The sequence below is a fragment of the Vipera berus genome, assembly GCF_964194415.1.
Source record: "Vipera berus genome assembly, chromosome: 5".
Taxonomy (NCBI): domain Eukaryota; kingdom Metazoa; phylum Chordata; class Lepidosauria; order Squamata; family Viperidae; genus Vipera; species Vipera berus.
Window position 1 is genome coordinate 78,421,630 of NC_138207.1, and position 11,754 is coordinate 78,433,383.

The 11,754-nt window shown below is 43.3% G+C and overlaps 1 protein-coding gene across 2 annotated transcripts in view; it reads right to left on the minus strand.

Moving 5' to 3' along the window:
• The window catches only part of PTEN (phosphatase and tensin homolog), a 66,309-nt gene extending 63,140 nt beyond the window's left edge, over positions 1-3,169 (minus strand). The window contains exon 1 of one of the 2 annotated variants that reach the window (XM_081328673.1): positions 2,317-3,169. In XM_081328673.1, coding sequence (XP_081184799.1) covers positions 2,317-2,395 — 79 coding nt within the window. In that variant the 5' untranslated portion in view covers positions 2,396-3,169. Of the gene's footprint in view, positions 1-2,010; positions 2,029-2,316 lie in introns of those variants that run through there. The other variant, XM_081328674.1, reaches the window with a different exon arrangement.
• Positions 3,170-11,754: the final 8,585 nt, after the last annotated feature.

Here is an 11,754-nt window from a genome sequence, read left to right on the forward strand (position 1 = left end):
GGATGGTCTAAGCTAAGGCCAAAAGAGTAAAAAAAAAAATATCAAGTATTTTGCACATGACCTCAAATCCATAATTCTATTGTTGAACGATTATGTGGAAGACTTTTTGCTAGTCTAAAATGATTCACAGTATTCTAATGCAGAAAATAAGAGTTCAATTGGAAATACAACACATTTATGTATCAATTGTTATGAGCAAGTTATTTTTATCCCATTTACAGAAAGAATTCTTCCCTTTTTCCAGTGGAAATCTTTGCATGCTTATTTGAACAAACCTTAATGACAGCACTATGGATACAGTATGTTCTAACTTCAGTCCCTAATATCTTCAGCTAGGCCAGTGAAAACCTCTACCTAAATCTCAGGAGTGATGCTGCCAACTAATGTTAATTGACATCTATCAATTGGCTGAGCCAGATCAATCAATGAAATGACTCAATGTAAGGCAGCTTTCTAAATTCCAAATACAGCAACTTCAAACAAATGAATTTATTTCTCAACAGAGATGAATAGAATTATACTGTCATATATTACACTGTAAATCTGCATGTATTTTAAACAGTATGAAGTTCTGTTTTCTTAAATAAATGCATGTTTTATATGTGTGTGTGTGTGTGTGTGTATGTATATATATATATGTATATATATATATATATATATATATATATATATATATATATATATATATATACACATATATATATATATATATATAAATTGTAGTACATAACTTACAAAGAGAAGCAAACGATAAAGGGTTAAACAAATTGGAATAAAATTTTGGGCCTACATTCTGAACACACAATAACTGCTGACATCTCACTGAGGTAGATTCCTATAATTCTACAATTGCAACCAAATAATGGATGGCAACATAAATACAGTGTTCTAGCTGAAGTTGTGTTAATGAAATGCTGCTAAATCAAAAAGGAGCCTTACCTCCCAATTAAGATAGTATTTCCAAAATTTTCTATGCTATTATACAAGATACCACCAACCAGTACTCCTACTAAAGCTATTTCTGCAGAAAGACAAACTTGTCTTTCAGAATCAACTCTATGCTTTAAAAAAGAGCCATCTCTAAGGTTTTACATTTATACTCATAATTCAAATTACTGGATGCAGTATGCAAATGACCGTCCTAATTCTAGTAGCTGTAGTTTCTACTACTACTAAAAATACAAATAATCATCATCTCTTTATAATTAAAACAATACTGTGTGTTGACACCAAGAACCAATATCCATAGTACATTGGCCACACCTCCTGTACAGAAGCAATAAAAGTGGAAAGTAATTTCTTCTATAATCATCAAAATTGTACATTAGGAAATTCAAAGACTGAATATAACTATATATATATTTAGAAGCACTTTCTTAAGCAAAAAACACCTTGGCAGATAGGTTAGTTAAAACAGCAATTTTTCAAAATCTTATCTGGAGAACATTAGGTACTTAAATTTGGGGGTACTATGTAGTTATGTCAAAATCAAGCACACAATCGTATAAAAATGTGAATACTAGCTTTAATATTTACAACAATCTTTTGTTGCATATTTACCACCATTTATTATCCAGTATTGACCCTGCTTTTTAAATAAATATAATCACACTGGCTCAAGGTTGACTCAGCCTTCCATTCTTCCGAGGTTGGTAAATGAGGACCCAGATTGTTGGGGGCAATATGCTGACTCTGTAAACAGCTTAAGAGAGGGCTATAAAACACTATGAAGCGATATATAAGTCCAAGTGCTAATGCTATTGCTACACCAAAACACCACTAAACAGATTTTTCACTCACAGCCAACTTTCCCAACCCACTAAACTAACTCTGATGCAATATAGACAGAAGACTTTCTACATTAACTTTTTCCAGAAGACAAATGCAATGGAACTACTCAGCTCTTTGTCGCTGCTATATGAAAAACTTTTAATACGACTAACTGCCACAATCCATATAACTATTCCAGATCGCAAGACCTACTGCAAGGAGCATATACCGAGTTATCACCTTCCAGTTTCTGATGCAACAGCTGTAATGGGCACGACTCATTTCCATTTCATCTCTACCTTATAATGCAGGGCCTAGGCCCAGGTCTGCCAGATTGTTGCTTCTGCATATGAGAAGAAAGGGAGGGAGAAGCCAGAAATCACAGCCGTTTCTCTAAAAAAAAAAAATATGGCACCTAACGGGGAAAGGGGCGGGAAACACAAGCAACAGTGACACTAGGCTTCCTGGGGGAATGGGGGTGCAGGAGTGAGAAAGGGGGACCCTCTTAACAGGAACCGTCCCCGGCCTCCACAAGCTGTGGGATACAAGTCAGATCTAAATCGAAGCCATCCTCCTGGTATCGCCTTTTGTTCCTGCTGACGATTTCTTTGATGATGGCGGTCATGTCTGGGAGCCGGGAGCCGCTCAGGAACAGCGCGGAGAGGCACGGCGGCGGCTGCAGGGCGCAGATGGCTCGAAGCCTCGGCGGGGGAGGCTGCTCCCCGAACAGTCCCCGCCGCCGGTAAGACCGACGGCTGCTGACCAAGCGGCTGCCGGGCAAGGACGGCGCGGGGAGGCCGGCACAGTGCACAGGGCCTGCCCCCGATCGATCCAGCGGCGACTCCCGGGAAGGCCCTGCGGCAGCGCCCGAGACGGAACGCTGGAGCGAGGAAGGTCCTCCTGCAGGCTCCGCCACTGGCGCGTCTCCCCGCGGCAAGCAAGATCCCGAGAGCGGCGGCGGCGGCGGCGGCGGCGGCGAGGAAGAAACGCGGCCCCGACTCCCTATCGCGCTCCTGCGGCTTTGGGACGAGAAAGAGGAAGCGCCGCCGCCGCCGCCGCCTTCGGGCCGTTCCTTTCCCCCCTCAGTCAGGCAGCGGCGCTCCAGCTGCAGCGGTGAAAGCAGTTCCGCGACGGGCAGCCCCCCTCCCCCGGCCCGCTCCGCACCCCGCGCCAAGTGGGGGTGCGGGCGGGCGGGCCCCCTCGACTTCAAGGGAAGGCGGCCGGCTCGAGGCCGGGACTCTATGGCTCGACGCGACGGGCCGGCGGGCTCCCCCTCGGAGAAAGCGCCGGGAAGGCGGCTGGGCCTCAAGCGGTGGCGGTGGTAGCGGCGCGGCGGCCGCGCAAAACCAAGGCCGCCGCCGCCGCCTCCGCCGAAGATGAAGAAGAAGAACTCAGGTCCTGAGGAGGGCGCGAGGCTGGCGGCAGCCGCGGGTCATGTTGTGCTCCGTCCGCCGGGGGTTCGAGTTTCCGCGACCCGCTGGGGGCCGCCTCGCCGGTCGGCCGGCTCTTTGCCAGAGCCCGCTTCACCCGCGCTCACCGCTCAAGCGCTCGCTCTCCGTTGGGGCTGCGGCTCCGAGCCCCCCCCCCAACCGCCTGAGGAGCTTCAAACTACCATCATGGCTGTAGCTTCCGAAGCGAGAAGGGAAGCAGGAGGAGAGGGAGGGAGGGAGGGAGGAGAGGGAGCCCAGCACCGAAAGGAGGGGAGAAAGACAGACAGACAGCCCAGGCGGAGGAAAGGGGGGGTATGCAACCACTCCACCCTTCCTAGCTCCTTCCGACGACGACGACGACGAAAAAAGTAGTCCTGCACCGCCACATCACCGCCTCTTCGCCCACCGCGCCGACCGATTCGCTGCTTCTCGGACAGCTCCCTCTCTCTTCGGCCCCTCCTTCTTCTCCAAATCCTCCACGGAAAGCGCCCGACTCGTTCTCCGGGGAAAGGCCTGGCCGGAATTGGAATCAAAGAGGAGCGGAGGTGGGGGGAGAGGGAGGGGGGAAGGAGAGGAAAAGGGAGGGGAGGAGCGTACGCACGTTCTTAGTGGCGGAGGGATACGGCAAGCAATTGCCTCAGCGCTATGACGGGCTAATTCCCTGTGGGGTCACGTGACGCGCGCTGGGCGAAGCGAGGGGGGGGTCGCTTCCCGCTTCCCCCACCCCCACCCCCGTTTTCTAAGCGGCGTCGGGCTTTTCTCTGCCCGTTCTCCCGCCTCGCGCGATTTTCCCCGCCTTTTTTTTCGCGAAGGGAGAGTGTCGAGGGTGACGAGGCTTTTTGCAGGCTGAGATTGAATTTTGCCGTCCGGCGATGCAACATCCCCTTTGAGGGATGTTGCTTAATGAAACGGGAGGCCTTTTGCAAATATGGTTGCCGAATAACTCAAGCAAAATGTCTGGATCAGCTTTTTTTTTTATCTTTTGGACCCAAAAAAAATAAATAAATTAAAAAGCAGGAAGGTTTTGTTAGGAGCCAGCAGGTGCAACCCGAGCAAACAATGCCGAGCAAACGAGTTTGAACATCCGCAGATGGTGACCACAAGCGTCATTCCTGCGGGCGTGCTAGGCGGGGGGGGGAGAGGCCCGCTCTAGATGGATTGACAAGACCTGGGTGGCTTGCAGAGCCACCTCGTGGGGGAGCTTTTGGTGGCGCCGGTGGGGGGGGAGAGAAAGGGGAGAGACGCGTTAACGAAGGTGGGGGGGGGGCTTCGATCTCTGCAGCGGCGCAGGATTGCACCGAGCCTGCAAGGTTGCATGGGGGGGGGGGGAAGGGGCTGCTGCCTCCGTAGCTTTTGTGTGCTTAGCTGCGCTGATGTCAGTGCGGTGCTCAAGAGCCGGCGGCTCGTCCTCCCCCCACCCCTCCCGAGCTGCCATTGCGCCGCGGCTGCCGGGTGGCTGCGGCACAAGACGAATAAGGAGCGGACGCTCGCCGCCTCCGCGGCTCCCGCCGCCGTTCAACCCCATAGAGCAGGGGTCTTCAAACTTGGCCCTTTTATGACTTGTGGACTTCAACTCCCAGAATTCCTCAGCCAGCTTTGCTGGCTGAGGAATTCTGGGAGTTGAAGTCCACAAGTCATAAAAGGGCCAAGTTTGAAGACCCCTGCGGCGTAGAGCAAGGGTTGCGGAGACGCGACCGTGGCCGGCGCAATGGCGCCCCCTATTGCTTCAGGAGCGGAAGCCGCGCCTCCAGCGGCCGCTCGGGTCGAGGTATCCTTAGTCCGCGATTTACGGCCACGCCCGAGGTCAGCGTTTCTGGTGCTAAGGGAAACATTGTTAAGTGGAGTTGGGCCCCCATTTGGCGACTGGATGGACCGGATGGAAACTAGTCAAGGAGAGAAGCAACCTAGAACTAAGGAGAAACTTCCTGACAGTGAGAACAATTAACCAGTGGAACAACCTGCCTCCGGAGGTGGTGAATGCTCCAACACTGGAGGTTTTTAAAGAGACTGGACAGCCATTTGCCTGAAATGGTATAAGGTTTCCTGCCTGAGCAGGAAACTAGATGACCTCCAAGGTCATCTAGTTGGACTAGATGACCTCCAAGGTCCCTTCCAACTTATTATTATTATTACTTTTCTTGCTGCAGTTGTTAAGTGAATCGCTGTGGTTGGTCAATTAGTAAAGTGAAGTGAAACTGGTTTCCCCATTGCAAAAGGGGATTACGTGACCTTGGGATGTTGCAACCGTTTGATCACGGTCAATGGGAAATGCTGCAATGTGTGAAAAACGGTCATCAGTCGCTTTTTTTCAGTGACATAATTTTGAATGCTCACTACACAAACTGCTGTAAGTCGAGGACTGCCTGTATTTCTCAAGGCCTCCCAACTGGGTACCAGAACTGCCTATCATTGGCCTCCACAGCTTCCTTGCACGAGTTGGCGTTGCAAATAATTAATTTGAAGTTCTTACGGCTTCCATGATTTGCATCAGCTTTTAAGTTACCAGTATACAGGGACAGGGTGGCTGGATCGTTAACATAATAAGGAAAAAGCAGGATGGCCCGTTTTTCCTTTTCCAGCAAACAATAATCAATTGTGGGGTCTTTTTTTCAGTTGATGTAGAATGAAGAGCAGGGACGCGGTGGCTCAGTGGGTTAGGACGCTGAGCTTGTCGATCAGAAGGTCGGCAGTTTGGCGGGTCGAATCCCAAGTGCCGCGTAACAGTGAGCGCCTGTTACTCATCCCAGCTTCTGCCAACCTAGCAGTTCAAAAGCACGTAAAAATGTAAGTAGAAAAATAGGGACCACTACGGTGGGAAGGTAACAACGTTCCGTGCGCCTTTGGCGTCTAGTCATGCCGGCCACATGACCACGGAGACGTCCTTGGACAAGCGCTGGCTCTTTGGCTTTGAAACGGAGATGAGCACCGGCCCCTAGAGTTGGAAACGACTAGCACGCATGTGTGGGGGAACCTTCACCTTCACAGAATGAAGAGCAACAAAAAGGAATTCACTAACTTCTTGCAGTTCTCTCATGCCATAGTCCCCTGAAGACAATCTAGTTCTACCATCAAATGTATTGTTGCAAAGCTTCTTTACATGATGCATAATTACTTGGGTGAGTTTTATTTAGCTTCACTTCCTACACCACACTTCTCCGTTTAGCTTTCAGGAAAAAAAATGTTTTCGAGCAAGGACCATTGAAACACCAGAGAAAATGTACTGTTTTTCATTCCCCTTCCTAATTGTAGTAGGTTGAGTTCATACAACGCTAAGCTATGGTTTCACTCAACTAAAGTTTAATAAATTGCAGTATCTACATTAGCATATACTAAATTATAAACCATATTTAGAAACCCCAACGCAGAAGACTGCTTAAAAAACGTCAACCCCTTAAAGGAAAATCAAGCAAACCTCAGTCTAACATCACGTGTCTGGAGCCACACAGACACTGATTATAATTTGGATCTCCACATGGCATCCCAGGGTGGCTGTATGCTTGGCAACAGTTCCTGGTACCCATCTGATTTTATTTAACTAAGTTCAATCCTTGGAGCTCAGGACTGAAGTGTGGAGTCCTTGGTGCTCTCTCAGATTTATTTTTGTAAATGTATTTATTTTAATTTGGTTGAAAGCTAGCATGCTCTGAAACAAAGTACAAACCTCATCCTTTCTAAGCTCAAAAATGCATTCTTAAAAAATAATGGGGAATTAAAGTACAAAGTATAAAAAATAAAAACAATAAAAATGGGTAACCTTGATATAATTATGTTATTACAATAATTGCTACTACGTTTTTGTAGCTAACTTGTTCATCTTAAATCACTTTCATAGGGGGTTTCCTGCTGATGAGTTGTTTTTCATTAGTTTTGCCTTGTATTTTGGGCCAACATAGCTTGGCATGGTTTGTAGACTTAGCCAAGTATGACTTATTCCGCAAAACACAGTTAAAATCAATTTAAAGTTGACACAAATACCATAGGCATAAATTGCTTCTGAAACAATATTAGATTTGTCTCTTGGTTTAACTTCAAAGGTTTGCAAATAAAAATCTGGAGCTATTTTTAGAAGAAGTCCATGATCATAAGTTCCAGCAAGTTGCATTTAAATATATACGTATCAAAAGAGAGACCATGTAGGGTAGTGGTTTTGGTATTGGATCTGCACTGGGGAAGATTCAGATTCAAATCCATCCTCTAAGTCCATTGAAGTTCAGTGGGTGCCTTTGGCCCATTCGCTATCAGCAAAACCTTCCTCACAGGAAAGAGGTGATGAAGAAAAATTGGAGACAATGCTGTTTGCTGCCTTGAACCCTTGACGGAAAAGTAAAACATAAATCATACAAATGTAAATGTAAATCATGCAAAAGGAAAAAGAAATCCAGTTCTTATTGCTACATTGTGTGAAATTGCCATATCACCTATATTAATGGATAGAGAAGGCTTCATCTCCCTGCTTTTTAGAAACTATTTTATGCCCACATACTTGTGGTTTTTATAAGGCAATTTAGTTGTCTCTAGGGATGGATTGGTATGGTTCCATTTCCACTGTTTTCCAACATTCTCTTTATCTTCAAAAATTTCTCGTGAGGATTGTGCAATTGTTGGTTTATTGAGCTCATTGGTACCTGCTTTTAATTTAAAATGCTTCTGCATTTTCAAGGTTATTTCTTGTCAAGGAGACTCTAGAGACACATGAACTGCATAGTGTGAATTGAGCAAGAGTGGGAGGTGTTTGAAGAGAGAGAAAAGTGCAACTTTTTGCTATCTAAGGAGGTTTTACCTTTATATACATACACACTATTTGTTTTTACATACACTTTAAACTAGAAGGAATAGATAAGGATATAGGCCTGGGGTAGGCAACCTTGGCTCTTTTATGACTCTTGGACTTCAACTCCCAGAATTCCTGAGCCAGCACGGCTGAGCTTGGAAACATCTCCCTTTCCCCTCAGCCTGGCTGGCTCAGGAATTCTGGGAGTTGAAGTCCACGAGTCATAAAAGAGCCAAGGTTCCCTGCCCCTGATATAGGCTAACAAGCTCTACTCCTATATTTCTGTCCATAAACATTTTCTAAATAGCAAAAATGGTTTGACAGCAGAACATTCTTTTCAACAGTACTCCATGTTGATATTGTGAACTAGAGAAGGCAAGTACATACATTACCTATACATCAAATGTTATTGATTTCAGCTATAGGAAGCTTGTATTTTCAGTTCCTACACCAAATGTCAAAGTACTTGGTATCTCTCCAGTGATTGCTCCTTATGCTTTCTGAGGCTTGTACAGCAGGGCAATTTTTTGCATTTTCTATTAAAATCATGTATGAAGTGAACAATCTCCCAGTTTACATTTCAAATCAATCTTCGGTGAATGTCCATCAGCCCAAAGAGAATTGACAGTCTTTAAAAAATGATGATTAGCAAGAAATATATTCCAGTCTTATGACAAGCCATCTAGTTTTTCATTTGCTATTTGAAACATTCCTCAGTTCTTTCATCAAAAAACCAACTGCATTTTTTTAACATTCTAGATCCTCTTATTTCAACTTAAATGTAACACTATCCAGAAGCTCAATCTATACTGAATGTTACCTGCAAACAGTGGAGCAAATATACCAGATGTGGCATAAAAATTATGACAAATAGTGCTGGGGGTGAAAAAGTGTTAAATTAACTTTGCTAGGTCTAAAATGGGCAATTAATATTCCCAAGAGGCCATATAAGAAATTGGGACTGTTACGGGATGACCCAAATTAATAGGGGTGTGAAGGGTGCATAGGCACAAATGCTGCACATTAAGTAAATTGAAAAAAAATACAGAAATCAACTTCAAAATAAAAGCAATATAGTTGTACTGCATGCATAGCGCAAACTTATTTACATTTGATTTCTGATTTCCAACTGACTTCACGCAGGCCAGATAGGGACAGTCAAAGAGCCAGATGTGGCCCAAGAGCCATAAACTATCCAGGTCTGGTCTAAAAGCTATCAGCCCAGGATTTTTTTACTTAACAGATTAACTTTTGCAACTTTTTACTATTTGAATAGTAACTTGTTTGGGGTGAAGAACAAAATTTAATTTGTATTTGCAATGTACAACCTAAATCTAAAATCCTGTAGAAGTGGAATGTTTGGGAATAATTAAAAAAATATGTTTATATTGCAATTTGCAATATATTGCAATTTGCCTCTCAAATTAGATGAAATACAGTTCTGTAGGCCTGTTTGATTTGGTAACTGTTCTCTCTTATTTCCCCTATTATTGTTCAGAATGTGACAAGATAAATCATGCAGACCTGCTTTGTCTGATATCTTCATGGATAGGACCACTGGTATTTTGTTCACAAAACATCCCGTACTTATAGCTTAATATGTAGCATCTCACACACTTCTCTTCCATACCAAGTCTGTAAGTATTTCCAGCCATCTTTATAAAGATTACCTCCTTGATTTGACATATTTTTCAACTTTTTAACAATGATGTGAATCAGCAACATGCTGCTTTCCAAATGCGTTCAAGGGCATTTTGTTAAAAGCAGGGGAATCAAAATGCAGGTGGCCTACTTATAATATTACAGCTTCAGGTGACAGAGAAAGCAAGCACAGCTGAACAGTTAGGAAATACAGCATCTGGAACCATTTTATGCCTCATCTATCAATCTGCTTTATGGGACTAGAGAATTAACATTTCAAACCACACATCATTGCTTCATGACCGATAAATCCCAAAATTGTGGTTGTTACTTCACCCCAAAGCATTTCAGATGGACATCTGCAGAGGTCACATTGAATAACCACTTTCCAATGTCTTTACATTAAAAAGTTGTAATAAAATCTTCTATGTAATGAAGTTAGCAAAAATAGTAGGAGCTACTCCGGTATAAGCACCTATTATCAGGCCTCTGAAGTCTTTTAAATGCATTTTTCAGTGACAGCTCAGGTCGATGAGATGATAATGTGAAATATGAAAGATAACTGCAGAAGAGGGTTGGTTGCTTTTGTTAGAGCATTTATATAAATCCACGGTGTTTTGTACCTTTTGTGCTTTTCAGTTAAAAAAAATTCGAAATTGCTAATGAAGTATCCCATAAATTCTTACCTTGTGATTCTGCAGTTAGCAGTTGAGAATTATTTGTCTAGGCACAGTGATCCAGTCAATACACAGTATCTTCACTGCTATTTAATGATAATTTTACACTAGGTGTTGGCATCTACATTTAATAAATAAATGCATTCTAGCAAACTTCATATTTCTCTGCCATACAGTATTTGGCTATTTAAGCTTTAAAAAAGGTATATGTATTAGCTAGTTTTGATGTCTATATGCTGCTCCCATGTGCTCTACATCATTATGTGTGCTGTCATCACAAGGACATTGTATTACCTATGTACAACTCATACAACCCTTGTCCTGTGTGGTTTCACAGATGTTTTTAAATCTCTCACATTATGTAATTTATGCCCTCAATTTAATTAACTATAATACAAAATGACTGTGTAAAAAAGTTCAATTTCAACATTAAAAATGGAATGGAATGAGGGGTGGAAAATGAAGAATGAAATTATAAGAAGGGATTCACTAGTTTTCAGCATTGCAATCTATTAGAGAGAAGTAAAAGTATGAATTGTTTCAATACGGTAAGAAATATTTGAATTACTCTTCTTAAAGTCTATTATATATGCACATCAGTACAGTTTTCAATTTTGGAAATTGTGCAAGTATGAGATTTGTAAAGTTATATGCTACCACATCCAATTCATTGAGAATCTGAAATTATTTCTGCAGTTAATGGCTACAAAAGTCTATAACATAAATCCCTGATCAAGAGGTAGTAGAAGTATGGAATTCTAAACAAAGAATTAGGTATCGAGTCAAGTTCAGATCTCAGTGGCAGCATAGTCCAATGTTCGCTATTTTCCTAGCAACCAATGCTAAGGACATTCTTCTAATATCTAGTCCATCTACCATATCTGTGGCCTCTCCCTTCTACTTCCATTAACCTCGCCAAATATGTTTTCTAGTCTATCATTCTGGGTGCAGGCATAATTAATACCTTGTCTCCTAGCATTTAAATTGAAGAGTGAATGCAAGAAGCCAGATTCTGTTACTTATTTACAGTTTTTGTTACCCACTCACATCCATAGATTCTGGGTGGCATGAAATAGAAAAACAGTAATAAAAAATATATAAAAAGACAAAAGCACGTACACACACACACACACACAGAGAGAGAGAGAGAGAGAGAGAGAGAGAGACCTGATCTGCTGATCCTCTGTTTAGTCTCACTACTTGCAGCTTGTAATTCCTTCGCTGGAAGGTAAACTCATTTTTTCCAATTGAAAAACACAGAGAGAATACAAGCCTCCAAATATGTCTTCCTCCCAAATGCAGGAACAACGTTTCTTAAGAGTAGCCAAGATTCTTGGCTGCCTGAACAAGCTGTAGAGCAGCATCTTTATATCAGAAATTTGTGAAATGTGAAATGTGAAATGTTGGAAAGAAAATTCATCATTTACTTCCAGAGTCCATGTATTCATGATATTATTCCTAAAAA